Source organism: Hyaena hyaena, unplaced genomic scaffold (assembly GCF_003009895.1).
Source record: "Hyaena hyaena isolate Hyena2069 unplaced genomic scaffold, ASM300989v1 scaffold_362, whole genome shotgun sequence".
Taxonomy (NCBI): Eukaryota; Metazoa; Chordata; class Mammalia; order Carnivora; family Hyaenidae; genus Hyaena; species Hyaena hyaena.
The window spans coordinates 1,482,784-1,502,162 of NW_024080998.1; the positions used below are offsets into that span (position 1 = coordinate 1,482,784).

Consider the following 19,379-nt stretch of genomic DNA (forward strand, 5'->3'; position numbering starts at 1 on the left):
GCCTTGGTGGCCCAGTTAAGTGTCTGACTCTTGATTTCACCTCAGGGCATGGATGACCTCAGAGTTGATGAGTTTGAACCCTGTATCGGGCTCTGGACTGGTGTTGTGGAGACTGCTTGGGATTTTTCCTTTATCCCTGCCTCTCACTCTCTCCGAATTTGGCTTCTTCCTAATTTTTACCCCATTCACTTCCCCATTAGCCACACAGAGCAGTAACCACTATTTTGTCTTCATTACCGTGGCTTTGTTTGACCTGTTTTTGAACAGTCAGCAGAATCTTAAAAGAGGTACTTGTGTCTGACTTCTTACATTCAGCATTATGTTTGTAATCGCCTGTTGTATGTAGTGATATGTCATTCATCTTCATTACTGTATAGTATTTCATTGCATAAATATACTGTAACTATGGATTCTGTTGATGAGCAGTTAGGGACTATTATGAAAAAGCTTTTATAAATATTCTTGAACATGCTTTTAGTGGATATAATCACTAATTTCTTGTTGATATAATTTGGGAGTATAATCTCTAGGTCCTAAAATACATGTATGTCTCCATTTCATAGATACAGTCAGTTTTCAGAGTACCAGTTTACACTGCGCCAAGCTTCTAATATGTGTCTTAGCCCTACATCCTTGTCAGTCATTGATATTGTCAGTTGTTTTAAAGGTTAGCCATACTTAGTATTGTATTTTCCTCACCCTGTCAATTTGCATTTCCTTTGTGAGGGCCGGTGTGCAGCAACTTTTCATACAGTATTGGCTTTTTGGGTATTATTTCAGTTACCTAATCCTGCATAGCAGACCCCTTCAAAATGGGGTACTCCATACAAATGTCTTAATGGTCAGTTGAAATGAGCCAAAGTTCTTAATTTTGATGAAGGCCAATGTTTTAATTATTTCATTTGAGATCAGTAACTTTCTGTGTCCATGATCTTTTGCAAACCCTAAAGTCATTATGATACTCTTTTCATATTGTCTTCTAAAAGCTTTTTTTGTTTTCTGTTTCACATTTGGAATCTATAAGAGGATTGAAATTGGTTTTTTGTGCATGGTGTGAAATAGAGGTCAAGATTTACTTATTTCCTAAGGATCATCACCCTTTATTGAGAAGAGTACCCTTTTCCTATTGATTTGCACTGGGAACTTTGTCATGAACCATGTTTAAATATATAGGAGTCTTTTTCTTCTTCATTCCATCCACAGATTGGTTTATCCTTGTACCAATAGCATATTGTTTTAATTATAGTAGCTTCAAAATGAACACTGATGTATGTGCTGTAAGTTCTAAGTTGTGAAGTTTTGTTCTTAATCTAAATTGTCAGGGTTTTTCATGGCCCTTTGCATTACTGTATAAGTTTTGTAATCAGCCTATCACTTTTCACAAAAAAAAAATTCTGAGATTTTGATTGGAGTTGCATTGAATCAATAGATCAATTTTGGAAGATTTGATATTTTACAATATTGAGACTTTTAACATATAAATATGACATATCCTTCTATTTAGGTTTTCTTTCATTTATTTTGGTGTTTTGTGGGGAGTCTTTTGTGTAGTCTTGGGCAGGGTTGTTGCTGTCGCTAGGTTTCCAGTATTTTTATATTGTTGTGAAGGGTATTTAAAATATATTTTACCTTGGGGTGCCTGGGTGGCTCAGTCAGTTAAGTATCTGACTCTTGATTTCAGCTCAAGAGCCCCACTCTGTGCTGACAGTGTGGAGCCTGCTTGGGATTCTCTCTCTCTCTCCTTTTCTCTGTCTCTCTCCCCCACTCCCTTTAAATAAATAAATGAACTTTTAAAAAATGTATTATACCCTTATAACAATTTGATTTTTGTGCATTGACCTTGGACCTATGAGCCTGCTGAATTTACTTGTTATTTTTATTAGTTTATGTGCAGATTCTTTTGGCTTTTGTACATAACAGTTATATTGTGTACAGATAACGTAGTGCTAGTTTTATTTATTTTCTTTCAATAATTGTACCTTTTTAAATTATACTGTCTAGGACCTTTACTACAATGAAAGTGGTGGTAGTTAGCTTGCTTGTCTCATTCCTGATCTCAGAAAAAGCACTGAATGTTTTTTTTTTTTTCAACTTTGATGTTTGCTATAGGCTGTTTTTATATATACTCTCTGGAAATTCCCTCCTATTTATGATTTGATGAGAGTCTTTATTATGAATGGTTTTGAATTATCACAGATGCTTTTCCTGCATCTGTTGAAATAACTGTATTCTTTTTTTAAATTGTATTTTCTCCTTTTTTCTTTTAATGTGGAACTGCATGGACTGTTTTTTGTTTTTGTTTTTTGCTATTTGTCTTAAACAAGATAAAAGTTTATTTTTCTCTGTGTAGCAGTTTAAGCATAAGTAATGTAGGGCTGAGAATTCAGACCTACCATGCTGGACCCCAGGCGACACCCTCTTGTCCCAGTATCTTTGACACGTGATTGTAAATCATGGCTGAAGATGGTATTTCCACAGCCTACCATCACGTATACTTTCAAGCCATATTGATTTTTTTTTCTTCTAGGGAAAAATACTTTTGCGTTCTTATAATAAATCCAACAGTCTCATATAGTATCCTCCTTATATAGTATATCCCTGGAGTCAAATTGCTAACATTTTGTTGAGAATATGTGCATCTGTGTTCATTAGATAGATTAACCTTTAATCTTTTAATGTTAATTAAAATTAAAATTAACCTTGCTTTTAATGTTCTTATGAAGTTGTAGAGTCAAGGTGGTTATGATTTCATGGAATAACTTTGAAAGTGCCGCCTCTGGGTTTTTTGGGAAAAGTTATGTGTTTGATTGATGTGAGTCCTTTTCTCAAATTCCTTGAAGAATTCACAAGCAAACTCATTTGGGCCTGGAAGTTTTTAATTTTCTTTTGTGTGTGTGTTGGGGGGCAGGGTGGTGTTATGAAAGGCTTAAAATTGCAGTTAAGAATTCTTTGAAAGATAAAGTAACATTTGTTTTTTTTACTTTTTGTGACACTTTTGGTTAAATTTATTTTTCAAGGAACTTACCCATTTTAGGTAAAATTTCCAATTCATAATATCTTTTGTAACTCTCTTTTTAATGTCTGTAGAATGTGTTAGTGATGGCTTTCATTTTTTATTTACTATTTTGTGCTTTGTTTTGTTCTTTTGTTTTAAGTATATTTATTATTTTGAGAGAGAGAGAAAGTAGAGAAGAGAAAGTCAGCACCAGTAGGGGAGGGGCAGAGAGAGGGAGACAGAATCTCAAGCAGGCTCCATGCTGCCAGTGCAGAGCCCGACACCAGTCTCTAACTCATAAACTGCGAGATCTTGCTTTCAGCCAAGATCAAGAGTCTGACTCTTAACAGACTGAGCCACCCAGGTGCCCCTGTTTTGTTCTCAATCTGCCTATAGGTGTTAGTTTTTGCAAAAAATAACTTGTCAATTTTTCTTTGTTTCCTATTATGTTAATTTTCTGCCTTTATATTTATCCTTTCTTTGGGTTTCATTTGTCTTTCTGTCTTCTTGAGATAGATCCTTAGGTCATTGGGTTTTCAACTTTCTTTCCCATCATATATATATATTTTTTCTAATATATATTTATAGCTATGTATTTCTAAGACTGACTTTATCTGCATATATAAGTTTTGATATGTTTTTTGCTATTCAGATAAAAGTATTATGAATCCATTGTCATTTTTTTCCCTTCAACTGGTGAATTATTTAGAGATATTTTGTTTAAGAACCAGACATTTGGGGAATTTTTAATATGTTATATATATGTATTTTAATGTTTTCTTTATTTTTGAGATAGAGCACAAGCAGGGGAGGAGCGGGGGGGTAGGGTGGGGGGACAGAGGAACCAAAGTAGGCTCTGTGCTGACAGCAGTAAGCCCAATGTCAGGTTCAAATTCAGGAACTTTGAGATCATGACCTGAGGCCGTGTTGGATGCTCAACTGACTGAGCCACCCAGGCACCTCATTGTTACTTATATCTTAATACCCCTCTACCCACAAAACATACTTTCAGTGATATCAATCCTTGGAATTTGTTATGATGCAGAATGTGGCCAGTTTTGGTAAATATTCCTTGTGTACTTGAAAATAATGTCTATTTTGCAGTTGGATCTGTATATGTTAATTAGGGCCCAGTTTGTAAATTGTTTAAATCATGTATCCCTACTGTTTTGGTCTGCTTAGTGCATAATTTACTGAAGCAGTGTTTTATAATCTCCCATTATTATGGAGATTTATCTGTTTCTGATTTTAGTTTCCTGGGTTTTGTTTTCTATAGTATCTGCCTGTGGAATTAAAACAAAAATTTTGGTGTCTTCCTGATGTATTGACCCTTTGTTCCTGTTTGTCTCTCCCTGTGCATCTAAGCGTTAAATCCATTTTGTCTTTTACCAGTATAGCTACATATGCCTCTTTCAATTAGATTTTGTATGGTTTGTCTTTTCCCACTTCCATGTTCTTATTTTGAAAGAGCCTTTTTCTTGTAAGCAGAATAGTGTGGTTTTTTGCTAATCCAAATGGACAATCCTTGTCTTTTAATTGGAGAATTTAGTTTACATACACTTACCATAATGACTGGTATTGGAGGGTTCAGATCTATACCTTTCTCTGTTTTCCGTTTGTCTCATCTCTTTTTCCTTTGTTTTTGCTTTTGGCCGCCTTTTGGAGTATTTATTATTATATCAATCCCTTCCTACCCTGCTTTTTTTATACATATTTTTTGGAGAATATTTCCCTATGATTTTTACCTCAACAGTGTATGAAAGGAAAAGAAAATAAGTGTGGGATCTGTAACATACTGGTCCAAGGTCTTTTTTCACATAATAAAAAGCAAAATTGTATACAATACTTAACTATATACCATAGAAAAGTCAGTCTTCAGTAGAAAATATTTACAGCTGGGAATTTACCATTTGTATTGGAGGAAGGGATTAGGCCTAAAGTGTTTTTACTTTTCATTCAACAGAATGTCTGAATTAATGTTCAGAAATGTGTGCTTTTGGGCAGTCTCCAGAAGTTTTGAAAACTAAACAAATACAGCTTTGTGTGTAAGAAACAAAAAAACTTGGCTAGATGAAAAAGCATTATTTTTTTTTTGTTTGCTTGATTTCAGTTGCAGCTGCAATTATTGAGATGTACTGTGGCTTTTAAAATTTAAAATATGTGTATACTATTGTTAATAATTAGCAGCATTTTTCTCATGTAATTTTTATCATTTCAAGCAAACTACTTTATTTTAAAATAAGACATTCTATTTTTTTGTCAGTTGGAAGACGTGTTTAATGTTTTCAGTTTTCTAATTCTTTTTCGAATAACTGAATATTCTACTTTTTGTATATACAGTTTTATTCATTTGCTTTTTCTAGTTAGAGTGCAGCATATACTTGGGTATACTTTCATAAAAGAATTTCCTATTTTTGGTATCTTCAAATAGTTGTTTTCAACTATATAATTTTTCTGTTTTTAAGACTAACATGCTCATTGTAGAAAATTTAGAAAATGCTAGCAAGTGTAAAGTTATTTATCTACCAACTAGTTAATGTTGGGCTTATTTCTTTTTTAGAGTCTTCAGTATTTAAGTATTAAAATAAGATCTTCTACTTTTTATCTTTATTTTTTTAAGTTTATTTATTTGAGAGAATGAGAGAGAGAGAGAGAGCATGCAAGCAGGGGAAGGGCAGAGAGAGAGGGAGAGAGAGAATCCCAAGAAGGCTCTACAGAGCCTGACTTAGGGCTCTAACCCATGAATGGTGAGATCATTACTTGAGCCAAAATCAAGAGTCAGAGGCTTAACCAACTGAGCCGCCCTGGTGGCTGTCTTTATCTTTACTTTTTCACTTAGCATTATAGTATTTATATATTTTTTGATATTTAAATCCCTTTGAAAATAAATTTTTGATGACCACATAATTTCATAACATTAGTATACCATGTATTTGTAAAAGTATCTTCCTAATTATGGAGATATAAACTGTTTCCTTTGTTGTCATTGCTATTTAATGCTCTGTGAATACACTTGTATGTAAACGTTTATTTTCATCAATGATCATATCCTTAGACTAGCTTATAAGACACTTAATACAAGATCAAAGGATATTGACAATTTTATGTGTCTTAACAATAAATGGACTACCTTACTTTCCAGAAATGTCCTGATGGTTTCTGCTTCCACCACTGCCCAGTGAGACTCAGCTCTTGACACTCTCAAGAAACTCATGTTCCTGTTTTTCTGTTAATTTGATAAGGAGGAAATAATATCTCATTTTTTTAATGTTTATTTTTGAAAAAGTGAGAAAGAATGTGTGTGTGCATGGATGGGGGAGGGGCAAGGAGAGAGAGGGGGACAGAGGATCCAAAGTAGGCTCTGCGCTGACAGCAAAGAGCATGATGCGTGGCTTGAACCCACAAACTGTGAGATCATGACCTGAGTCAAAGTCAGACACTCAACCCATTGGGCCACCCAGATGCTCCAGTAATGTCTCATTTTAATGTGCATTTGTTCTTAGTGAAATTAGCTTCTTTATTTACATTTTCTGTGAAATATTTTTTGCCTATGTGGGTAGAGTTTGTGTTTTTCTTATGTGTATTAAAGATAATAATGATTTATCAATGCCTTATGGATATGTCCTCCATTCTTTTGTTTGCCTTTTTAATTTTATGATGCTGTTATATCTTTATCAGCTTTTTACTTTGCCAAAATTTGTATTGTGCTCAATCGTATCCTCCTGTTTTTTAGAGTATTTTATCTTTGTGGCGTTATTTTTATATTTAACTCCTTCATGCTCCAGGGTACAGAAATGAATATTTTCTTACCATTCAGTTCTTTTCTCTTCATCCTAGAACAGCTTTTCAAGTTCACCCCTGAAAATTTCAGATACCACTTTCTGCATTATAAACTCACCTTTTTAAACTTCCGCGCAGCTTTAATGTGACCGTTGCTTTTGAAGGAATGGAAAAGGGCTGTGTCAGCAGCTGTTTTTCTAGCCCAGCCCCGCCCCTTCAGTGGTTATCGTCCCCCTGTGAGTGGCTCAGCTTTGGGTGATGATGTGATGTGCCATCTTTTTAGGGTCTTCCTACGTGTAAAGTGAGGGGCAGGAGGAGGCTATGTGACGAGGCACATTTTTCAACACAGCGTTGGGTCAAAAGGTTCCAAGAGGCTCCAGCCGAGCCTTGAAGGGCTTGGGGGGCAGACGAAGGTTCCCTAGGAAAAAATGTGACCAAGGAGCTGCAGGGAAAGTGAGTCCTGGTGGATTAAATGCCACAGGCTAGGATTTGGAGACTTGAAATACTGGGTAGGTTGAGGACCACTAAGTAATTAGCTTCAGTTGAACATGTGAACTGGAGAAAAGTGATAAATAAGAGATAGCTAAGGAGGTAGGCAAAGGCTGGATTGCAGAAGCCTTGCTTGCTTTCATATTAAACAAGTAATATGCTGGATGTTGCCATTGCACCTGTTACATGCCAGACTTGGTTCCAAGCTATAGGCATGTAGTGGTGAGCAGGACAGATATGGTGGAGACCTAGAGACTTCTAGGATGTGCATGTGCCTGGGGCAAGCAGTAGATAACACAAATAAGCTTTCCAGACAACCTGTGACCACAAACCATTACAGCTGCTATAAAGGCAAGGAAAAAGTCCGTGACGGGGGTGGGGGGGGAGAAGCTAATTTTTTTTTATCTAAAGGATGTCTTACGAAATGGCATTTGAGCTGAGCTCTAAAGAGTGAATTATGTGTCGGGAGAGTGGGGTGGGGATGGCAGGTAGGGAACAGCATGCCAGGACTGCTTATAGGTGCTTTGAAGGGAGAAAAAAATACACTAGTGCTAGTCGTGGGCGCCTTCCGATAGTCTGAAAAATCACTGGTTTCTGCCAAACACTGTGGCCTTAGACCAGTCATCCAAGCATGGGAGATGATCCAAGCATGGGGTGGGGGGGGGGAGAGAGAGAGAGAGAAAACCATTGACTTAATTGTGATCATTCGGCATCATGGACTACTCGTCTTGCAAGACATTAGTAGAACAACTAACTCACGATCCAAGGTTTTACCGTATATAAAATGCACATCACCCAGGGTGCTGTTTGGAAATGGAAATGGAATTAGTTCTCTGGTTCTGGATTTAGCAAGTAGGTATTTGTTGGTACTATTTGCTGATGGGGTAGAAACAAAGCAGTTTTTTTTTTTTTTTTTTAAAGATCACAGTTATAATTAGGGTTTATTAGAGTTGTCCACCAAATATCCATGTGGGTGTATCAGGCAAGCAATTGGATCAATTTAGATCTAGTGCTTAGAAGAGAAGTCTAGGCTGGAAATATAAACTGGATGTCATCAGATATAGATGGTATTTGAAGCTGTTAGAATGGATAAGGCCATCAAGAGAGATCACAGAATGAGAAGAAAAGAGCATCTAGGACTAAGCCCTGAAAAACAGCAACGTTTAGGAGTAAAGTAAAAGACAGAGGCTATGTGTGAGGGGCCACAGGATTAAGAGGAAACCCAGCAGAATATAGGACCATGGAATCCAAGGGAAGGGAGTACTTTAAGAAGAGAGTAGTCACCTGTATTAAATACCACTGAATGATCTCTGAAGGTACCAGTCAAAAAGAATCCTTTGGATTTTATTAAATGGGTACCTTATTAACAGTCATTTCAGTGGATCAGTGTATATGGGAGCTACCCAAGAATGTATGAGAACTAATGGAGTAGACACAGCTTGTGTAGAAAGGTCTGGAACCTTGATTATTAAAAAGGGTGAAAAATAGGATTCTAGGTAAAGGGCTTATATACAGGGAGGATCTTGGTTATTTTTAAGATAACTGGAAATGTTTGATCCTGATGGAATGACCCAAATAGAGACGGAAGGAGGAAAGGAATAGAAGGGGATAGGGGCCAGCTAGAAAAACACATATCTTGAGAACCCAACTATGGATGTGATCCAGAGGCCGTATGTCAAGGGCCTTTCTATTTTCCATGGAAAAAACTGAAGAGGTTTAAGCAGAGAATTATTTGATTGGACTGTTTCCATAGGTTAATTTTTTTTAAATTTTTTTTTATGTTTTATTTGTTTCTAGGAGAGAGAGAGAGACAGCATGAGCAGGGGAGGGTCAGAGAGAGAGGGAGTGACAGACTCTGAAACAGGCTCCAGGCTCTGAGCTGGCAGTCAGCACAGAGCCCGACGCGGGGCTCGAACCCACAAACCGTGAGATCATGACCTAAGCGAAAGTCGGACACTTAACCGACTAAGCCACCCAGGTGCCCCTCCATAGGTTAATTATTGTCTTATGGAGAGTGGATTTTGAGTGGCTGAAAGTACAAAATCCATTAGAATGCCACTGTGGGAATTCAGATTAGAGACCGGGAAGTTCTGGATATGGCTGAGAGGAGGGGAGAGCATGGAGAAGAGTGTGATGATTGGATATGGGGAGGTAATTAAGGTTGAGTCCCATGGTTTTGGACTGGGATGATGTTCGTGATTTTAGAGTGGTTTTCCTTTGGATGTCTTTAACTGTGAATGGTGAATATCCATGGTCCACATAATAGTTGATTAAAATCAGAGCACAGTTTTGGTTTACTTTCTCTGGATCTTCTAGCTGTTTCCAGAAATCATATGGGAGGCTTCTCTGGGTAATGTTTAAAGAAAAACTTAAGTACATCTTTTCTCAAGCAGTGAGTTTTAGGAGTAGGAAGAAAATGACCTCTCATGGGCTAGCCTCGTTTTCTAGAATTTATGTACTAGCAAGTTGAATTTGAAGTATAATTTGCTACCTCTGTCTTTTCTTGTCACTTAATTTAGGCTACTAGCTTTCAGGACATACTTGTGATCATCAAGGCCCACCCTTCACTGTCAAGTGACGGCATGGCAGTCACTCTCTGCACAAGGACGTCGTTTTGCTGCTTTCTGGCTCAACCCATTTACCAGAACAAAGTTATTTTCCATAACCCATAAGGCCCATATTCTTCAGCTTCGTTGAAGTTGCCAGACCTCAGTGGACCTTTTTTTAAAAGTCTCTTTCCATATCCTATTGTATTGTCTGGACCATCTCCAAATCCAGTTTTTAATTTCCTATTGGCTAAATTTTATTTTTTTCTTTAGGCCTTGCACCCCTCTTCTGTTTAATCCTGGCTTCTCTCCTCTGCTGTGAGAGAGACCTTAATCTCTTTTGGGCCAGCAGCCATGCCATTTTAAAATTCCTTTGGGCAGCTATTCAGCTGATTTAACATTGTTCAATCCCACTTCTTGGCTGGGATTTACTGTCTCCTAGTCGGCTTCCGTTCCTCTCAGTAAGAAGTATGAAGGTTGCATTTCCCCTGAAGCAGGAACCCTCCATCCCTTCCAGGGTAAGCGCCACCCCCCCCCAACTTTTTGGGCTTTATTTTCCTAAGATTCTGGCACTAAATATTTAACCACTTGCAGTTGGTCAGGAAGCCATGGACTGAAATTGTGTGTCATTTCTTTTTATAAAGAAATCCAAAGAGCAGCAATGGTAGACATGGCTCTGGGATTTCCCATGGCTACAACAACTTAGGTGCTTGATGGGCCTACCTTGCAAGTGTGTGCCAGAAAAATCACCTCTTCAGGACCTACGGTACCTTGGATATTTAGGTTTCAAGTATGATGGTAATTAATGTTCAGGCCTTATTGACAAGAGGAGGGGATACTTGATTAAAATGCACATCAGTGAGGGCTAAGTCGAAAAGTGTGTGTCCTGACTTCCATCTTTGTAGTGAAAAAACTCCACTATGCTTGTTGGACTCACGGTTTGGTTCTGTTTGTCCTCTCATCCTGGCCTTTTATAGCCATCACCATGGTAGTTGTGTATTACTCAGGATAAAGAAAGAGAAAGTCAATAAAACAAAGATAGGGCATGTTAAGAAAGAAGCAGCACAAGAAGCTGACAAGTGTTTTTGAGAGGAAGAAAACCAAATAATTTCATTGACAAAATATACACAAATACTCCTTTCTTCCCATACCCATACTTGGAGAGATATAGTACAGAACATCGAATGGAATCATTGAGGTTTTATTAGGAATTTAGTTGTTGAGGTCTTTGAATGTAGTTGTAATTTTCCAGTGGGTAAAGAAGGTTTACCATTTAGAAAATCATGCCTCTTTTCCATACTTTCACCTTATTTCATAGTTGCCTTTACCGAAGTAGAAAGGTGACACCAAGTATACTTTATTGATACCTTTATTTGGGAATTTGAGGAATGTGGCTGGAGTTCTGCTCTTTTATATAAAATCCCTGATAATAATTAGTAGATTTTGAAAAGCTTTGGTCTGTTGAGAAATTGTACCAAGTAAAAAGCATATGGACAAGAAAAATAGATCTACCAAATGGTCAGAAGTTAAGACCTTCACAGTGTGGGCCTATCCCATCATTGACAGCATTGCTACTTGAAAAATGATCCACTGGTAGTTCCAGTCATCCAGAATGATGCTCTGTTTCTCTTTCTGACATTTATATTAATCTTGTTATTAGAGAATTCATGTCAGTGATCCATTCTCCTTGGCCTGTGTCATTTTTTCTTGAATTTATATCCATGATATTTATATCTGCCTTGCTCTGTAAAATATTAATTAAAAAAAAACTCACACAAGAAATAAGCAATTCTTACAGGGAGCATAACTAATTCATCGGGGTTGCCTATCGAGAGGTCTCTGGACAGTCATTTCTTTGTCAGTCTTCTGGTAGACAATATGACTGGTGATAATACCATGTATGGCTCTTACAGATGTCTAAGCAGAACTGGTTTCAGTAATTTAATAGAATGGCCAGAGAGAAAACATGTCTTATTAGCATCTTTCAAAATTGAGTTTTGTATTCAAAAATCAACTTCAACAAAACACGATGGCTTTCACTTGTTCATTTAATGAAGCTTGCATCTTGCTAGGGCTTCTCTTCTAACACAGTTTTATTTTTATAGAGTTTATCTTAATTATAGCCATTCTTCTAACTGTTCACAGACAGAGCTAACAGTGGAAAAATGTCTCAGTGCTCACATCATCAAAGAGAGCTCTAATGAAATGTTGTTTTATACAGGTCATTAGAGAAGTAAAACAAATGTTGTCTTCTTATTAAGCTATTACCTCACCTCTTTGTTGAAAACATGAAACTGTGGAGAGTTAGAGCGTATCATTTTCATAAAATATGAGTTGCTGAAGAGCTCGTCTCCAGGCATTCCACGTTATTTTTTCCTATTCATTCAAATCCAAAATATTGCTCATCTAAACTTTCTGTGTGTTAATCACCAGTACATTAAGTCTGAGACTGCAAGGCGCCCAGTAATTCATAACCATTTCAGGACTCGTTTACCTTAAGGTCACTTATTCAGTTCCTGAGCTGGTGGTCATTAACACGAAGTCATCATCTGCTGTAACTGCACAGGATTAATAAAAAGGAAAGCAAAAGATTTTACTTCTGGACTGCAAGAAGAATCTGGACTGCAAAGCCGCCAAATTTTTAGACGCTGGTTTTCCTTCCTCCCTCTTTGCTATCTACAGTCTCATTTAAGTAAGGCACTGAGTTACTGGTAAGATTCAGTAGAAGGTTCTCCACCCCAAAAAGTGACCTTGATGGGCATAGCAATGGCACAAAATGCTCTGGGAGCCGAGAGGAGGGACCCTGGAGTCTGCTGCATTGGAGGTGTCCCTTGGGCTGACTCCTGATTAGCCTGGAAGAGTTTCTGAGCAAAGCAGATAATGGGGAGACTTTCTTTTAGAGGCAGGGAGTGAGGGGTTCCAAGTCCGTGAGAAATGAAAGACCACAGGGTTTTCCAGAAACTCTGGTATGCTGAGAGGGCTGGAGCATAAACTGGGAAGGAAGTGTTGGCTAAGAACTCTGGCTGGACGTTTAGCCAGGAGCCTGAGGAGGAAGGGTCCTCTGTGCTCGGCCAAGGAGAGAGGTTGGTGTCCTCAGACTGAGAAGAGATACTGCATATTCGGAGCAAGGGAGTCTCCCTGACAGGTTTGCAGTTGGCGGAGAATGGATGAGAGGGAGGGCAAGACTGGCAATGAGAAGTGTGGGGAAGATAGATAAGAGGGTATGATGGGGAGGGATGGGGCAGAGGAGAGAGGGAAGCATGGTCCCAAGATTTCTGGCTCGAGTGACTGGTTGGAGTCTCTGATAAAGAGAATATAGGAGAATTGAAGATGACGAGGAGGGTGATAGTAAGTTCATTTATCATGAAAATGTCCCATAGTATCAAATAAATGGTCTTAAAAGGACAGAGGTCAACCTTTGAGAGAGACTGGGGAGTCATCAGTATATAATTGGTAACGTGAAAGATTTCTGAGTTTCTTTCCAGCCCTTAAATCCTGTGACTCAATGAATAATCTCTTAGACAATTACCATTTCCGTAAGTCTAAAATTAGCAGCGGCCTGTGTTAAGTGATTTGATGATACTATGTAGTTAGTTACTCCTATGGTTGTGATCAGTCAATATATTGTAGCCTAATGCAGACTTTGGAAACCCATCAGAACAGATTTATCGCATGGCATCTTTGTGTTAGATGTTGCAGGAGAGATTCATTTTTTTGGATGTGAAATAATGTCATTTAGCTTTTGGCTTAAGTTGAGGTAAGAGTTGGAGGCAAAAAAACAAGGACAGAAATCCGAGAGATTTGTCAGTAAGCTCAGGAAGTGTCATTTAGGAGGACTACAGTGAATTTGGTTTTGGGCTTGATAAGTTGGAGATAATACCAGAAGATGAAATGGGAATGATTAAGAAGAAGCAGGATCTTCCGGCTGGAGATTTAGCTATGGGATTCCTTCTGAGGACAGTGGTAATTGAAGTCCACATTGTGTAGAAAGGGTGGAATGAAGCAGCACTGAGGAAACAGCAGGTCCTAGGGAGACCCAAGCCCTGGCAGACCCACCTCCAGGCTGTGAAAGGGTAAGGGCTGGCCAGAGCGGTTAAAAGTCAAACAAGAATTGGGGCGCCCGAATGGCTCTGTCAGTTTAAGCGTCCAACTTTGGCTCAGGTCATGATCTCACAGTTCATGAGTTCATGCCCCATGTCAGACTGTGTGTTGACAGCTCAGAGCCTGGAGCCTGCTTCAGATTCTGTGTCTCCCTCTCTCTCTACCCCTCCCCCATTCATGCTCTGTCTCTCTCTCTCTCTCTCTCAAAAATAAATATTAAAAAAGTTTTAAAGTCGAACAAGAATAATATTCTATTGTGGGATATGGAAAGAGACAGTTGAAGGCGGCAGTTGGCCAGCCTTGGAAATCAAGGATAATGGTGATGACTGACTGGAAAATGACCGTCAAATTTACTGATAGGTCAGCCATTGGTGGCCTTTCTCAGAGGAGTTTTTTGGAATAAAGAGGAAGAAAGTGAGTTTGCAGGTCATGAAGGAAGAGGAGGAGAAATAATAGTAATAATAATGGTTGGCCTGTATGGTCTGTATAGTCACATGCCAGGCAAGTTTATAAGCACTTCATACACGTTATTTTGTTGAGTCGTCACAGTAAATTTAGGAGTATACCAATGTTACTAGTAGTAGTTTGGTTACTGTAGTTTCTTTTTGCTGATAAGATATGTGAGGAACAAAAGCAGTGTGTGTAGATAGTACTTGTGAGACATTTTGCAACAATAGAATGAACGGAAAAGCACAGTAGGTGACGTCATTGGTAAGTGAATGCTTTTCCAAGAGATTTTAACCTGATTTTTTTTTTTTGAAATGTTAACATTTTTGTAGTCGGTGAGGGGAGGAGGAACTGAGGATGCTAGAGAAGAATGAACAGGGAGGACTAGAGGAGGAGAGACTGGTAAGGGGCTGGAGAAGGAGCTTTGCCCTTGAAAGGAGAAGGGACAGCTCTGTTTGCATTGAGAAAATTAGGAAAAGTGGGTAGGCACTCGCTTTTTACAATTCAAAAGTGAGCCAGTCTCTGACCTTATGCTTCATTATGTTGGAGATGAGACAGCCACCAAATAATTATTGCATTCATCTCTCTCTTCTAGAACATTTGACTCAGAGTTAACAAATTTAGAAAGAGCAGGGGCGCCTGGCTGGCTCATTGGAAGAATGCACAACTCTTGATCTCAGGGTCATGAGTTCAAGCCCCATGTTGAGTGTGGAGATTATTTAAATAAATGAAACTTTAAAGAAAAGTGAGAAAGAGGAAAGGTCAGTGTTTTTAGCTCCTCCAAACTAAATTCTGTCAAGGGCTACTTGTCATTTTTTAAAATCATTTGCTATGTTCCCATGTATTTGGATGAAGTAATTGCATTTTCTTAATTGTTTCTCCAAAAGCCTGTATTTTAGGACCGTGTAATCCAGAGGCAGAGAGGACAGAACCCAACAAGTTTTAGCGTGCATTGCACCAGTAAGAAGGAGAAGGCAGATGAGAACGAAAAGAAGTAAATTAGTCACTGTAATGATAAAGAAGTGTATCTGAAAGTCTGTTTGTAAATCTGTAATTGAGACATCACTTTTATGAGAACATTTTTATTGGGGAAAGAAAGGCTCAGGACCACTTTCTATCATGTTTATAGAGAACACAATGAATTTACAAGTCGGCCACCGCTAGTCAGTTGGAGCAGCATCGACGTTTAGGACCTTAAATGACTCTAACTTCATGACGGAAATCTTCTCTTGTGAATAAGACTGGCTGGTTAGGCTGCTGAACTCATCAGATTGTCTGTCTCCCTCTCCCCCGCCCCACCCCTGCCTCCTCCTCCTCTTCCTCCTTACCCCCTCTCCATCGCTCCTCCCTTCCTGGGAATGCTGTTGAGACTTGACCAAGGTCATCTCTAGGGCTGAGTGAACAATAGCCAGGCAAGTCAGGGCTTCTGTTGGACCTCCACCTCTGCAGATAGAAGTGTGAATGTGGGCCGCGATCCAAAAAGGTGACCACACTTTCACACCTTTCCCCTGCAGGGGAGTATTCTCTTCTTGAAAATAAAGGATAGAAAACATGTAGAAAATACTGATCATGGCAATTATAGCAGTCATTTCCATTTGAAAACATTTCCTGGGGAAAAGTAAATGTTTTCTCACAGAGCCCAACATTTGTCTATGAAGATATTTTCATGAAAACATTTTATTGACATGTAAAATGTTTTAGAAGTTCATTCTGTGTAAACACGATCATCTCATGCTAACCGGGGTATGTTGAGCGCCTCTGTCTCTCCATTAATATCTGGTGTTTGTCAGTCTGTGTTTTGTGTCTGATGTCAAATGTCTTTTTTGCAGATATTGATGAATGTGTAAACAACACTGTTTGTGACAGTCACGGGTTTTGTGACAATACGGCTGGCTCCTTCCGCTGCCTCTGTTATCAGGGCTTTCAGGCCCCACAGGATGGGCAAGGGTGTGTGGGTGAGTTTTTAGATTTCTTTCCCCAACGTGTTTCACATTCCGTCTCCCCCAATGAAATGTAATCACCAGCAGGAGAGGTTGTAATAAACAAGGTAATTTGAGCAAAATTCATCATTTGATTTTGTCACACAGTTTGGGGCTTGGCAGAAGGATGGCTTCTGAAATTGCTCAGGACATTAAGAACTAGAGAAGCAGAACTTGGAATTTCACGTATATTAAAAAAGAGAACATGTGTTGAGACTCTGAGCTGCGAGTACGGAGCCCTTCTGGAAGAGTCCCTTCTGCACAGGAAATAGTCTGGTGTGTGGTGTAGCTTGTCTGTCTTCAAGATGTACCTCCCGAGGCAGTGCATTTAAGGCAAAGTGTTGGCAAGAGTTTCATTTTCCAGGAATGACACCCGTAAAATGATGCTTTGGGTCGTGCAACTATATTTCTTCAGTCTGCCTGGGACTGACAGAGCTGGAAGGAATCTTGAATATCATCAGATGTCCTAGAACAGGGTCCAGCCCATGCTCATATAGACAACATATTTCGTATTTCATTTTCTGATCAGCTCTGATTTCTTTTTTTTTTGTAATTAAAAAAGGGTTTTTTTTTACATTTATTTATTTTTGAGAGACAGTGAGACAAAGCGCGAACTGGCGAGGGGCAGAGAGAGGAGGAAACACAGAATCTGAAGCAGGCTCCAGACTCTGAGCAAGCATTCAGCACAGAGCCTGACACAGGGCTCAAACCCACAAACCAGGAGATCATGACCTGAGCTGCAGTTAGCCGACGCAGCCACCCAGGCACCCCAGCTCTGATTTCTTTAAATAGCATTCATTGGGAAACATTTGCAATGAGAGCCATTAAATGAGAAAGAAGAAAGGTTAAATTCAGAACACTACAGACAACCGGGCATTTTCTTTACCCTTACTCTGTTCTCTTCACAGCAGATAACGTCTGAGGAGGAGTCAGCAACTTCTTAGTTTGAACATCTGCAATTCAAAGCACTAATTCATTTCCTGTCCAGATTAAATGGGGAAAGCAAAATCAATTTGGAGGTTTAGTGATGAAATCGCTCACTTGAGCAGTCACTGCTTTCAAACCAACACCGTCATAATTGCTAGTTCCGACACTGGCTTTAATCTCCTTTGCGCTAAAATACAGCCAATAAAAATTGTCTAAATATTTTGAGTACACAGGTCATGTGATCTGGCTCCCACTTCTCAGCCTCACCACCTCCTTCGCACCTTTTACAACTGCTCGTGGTTGTTCTCGCAGCTGTGAAGTTACTGGGCTGTTGTGTGCCCCTCCCGACCTCCCCTTGCCTGAGCCGGGGCTCATCCTACTTACTCCTGAAGATGCTTCTGCTCTCCTCCCAGACACTGTCCCTGCTCCATTGTCTCTCTCTAGCTCAGCTCTGACCCCTCCCTCTGCTTCCAGCATACTTTCGGCAGACACATAGTACCTACACACTTTGGGGGAATTGTCTGTGTATACTGCCTTAGCCACCTTCTCCAAGACCACAAGATCCTATGGTTGAGAACCTTCTCTGCCTCTCTCCCCTGCCTGGGACTAATGTTTGGCCTCTTGTGTGTGCACAGTAAATTTTAACTGTTACCTGATGAGATATCAGGTGTTGGACCACTGACTCTGTGCAGCTCCTGAGCCCCCAACTAATGTTCACTTCGAACCAGTCAGATGAGCCCACTGAACCCATCTTGACATTTTGTTTCAGCCCACAAAACACCGCCATTAGAGGAGGAATATTTGTTGTCATTTCATTGGGCTCCATAAGTGTCATTTTATTTGCTCATTCACTCTCAAGAATATTAACTGAGCACCTATTCATGCTGGATGTTGTGTAGAATTTAAGAGTTGAATCAGCCCTGAAACTAAAATTTGGCCATGCTGTTTCCTCTGCTTGGACCCTGCCTGCACCCCCACTTCCCCAGCCCCCTGCTAGCTCTGCTGACATACTCATCCTTCAGTTGGAACTTGGCTCCTATATCTCTTCCCTAACCCACCCCTTCACCTAAAGTCTGCTGCTCCATCTGTTGTGGCCTGTGAGATGATATGGTTGATTTCCCTGACTTGACTCTAAGCTCCATGAAGACAGGAGTTGGGCCATCATTTCCCCCAGTGCCTGGCCCATAGGCATAAATTAGAAAATAGTTTTGGATTGAGTAAATTTACCCTGGTGGGAGAGATGTCAATAGTCATGTAAAGAATGTAAGTTAGAAAGTAGAAAGTTCTATTTGACATTTACCAAATTGATAAATATGAACTGGCACATTTCTGAAGTCAGTTTTTCTGGTCTAAATTATGACTGTCTGGGTTGATTAAATATGCCAACTCTCTGCTTTCCTTCATGTTATAATACCTTTTCATAAGCAAAACCCAGCTTATTAGGTTTATATCTGTTTATATACAAAGTGAAATGGAAAACTGAGGTAATTATCCAAATAAGTCAAGATACATAAACTTTTTGTCCAATTAACTGAGTATAGCAGGTAAAAATAAGATTTTTTTCCCCTGAATGATTTGGGTAATTGCTCAAATATTTAACTTTGTATAAACCATCTCAGAATGCGCTCATGAAAGCTGATGTTTGTACATGTTTAATGCATAAAATACATGAGCATTTCAGATGTCAAGTCAGGTACTTTGTTGAACTGGGCATTCACTAATAACATTTCTTTGAAGGAGACCAGGTAAAAGGTAGTATTGGGCAAGGTTGAACATTAGGATCAGCCTTTTTTAGGGCTATGTGTTTGTATAATATTGAATAAAATGTACTCAGTAGATTCCTGGACTGTGTTTTAATTAAGTATAAAGTACAGATGAAAAACACTTAGCAAAATAGAAATTACACTGTGGAACACCCACAGAATTTTTAAAGGTGCAGTCAGTGATAAGTTATTGGCATGCTAATGATTAATGTACACTGGCAAATATTTACAGGGGTCTTTCCTTTATTCCCCAAAGGGATACACATCCTGAATTCTAGTTGTAAAATTATGGGCATTTTGGCAGCTAGAGAACTGTATTTTCAGTTATATGAGCAGATTTAAAGCAATTTTT

At 39.0% G+C, this 19,379-nt stretch overlaps 1 protein-coding gene across 8 annotated transcripts in view; it reads left to right on the top strand.

Moving 5' to 3' along the window:
* LTBP1 (latent transforming growth factor beta binding protein 1) overlaps positions 1-19,379 on the top strand; it is a 399,760-nt gene that overhangs the window by 336,532 nt on the left and 43,849 nt on the right. For 5 of the 8 annotated variants that reach the window (XM_039250305.1, XM_039250308.1, XM_039250309.1 and 2 more), the window contains one exon: positions 16,188-16,313. The exons of the other annotated variants lie outside the window; for them this stretch is intronic. In XM_039250305.1, the coding sequence (XP_039106236.1) occupies positions 16,188-16,313 (126 nt within the window). The remainder of the gene's footprint in view (positions 1-16,187; positions 16,314-19,379) is intronic. 8 annotated transcript variants of the gene reach the window in all.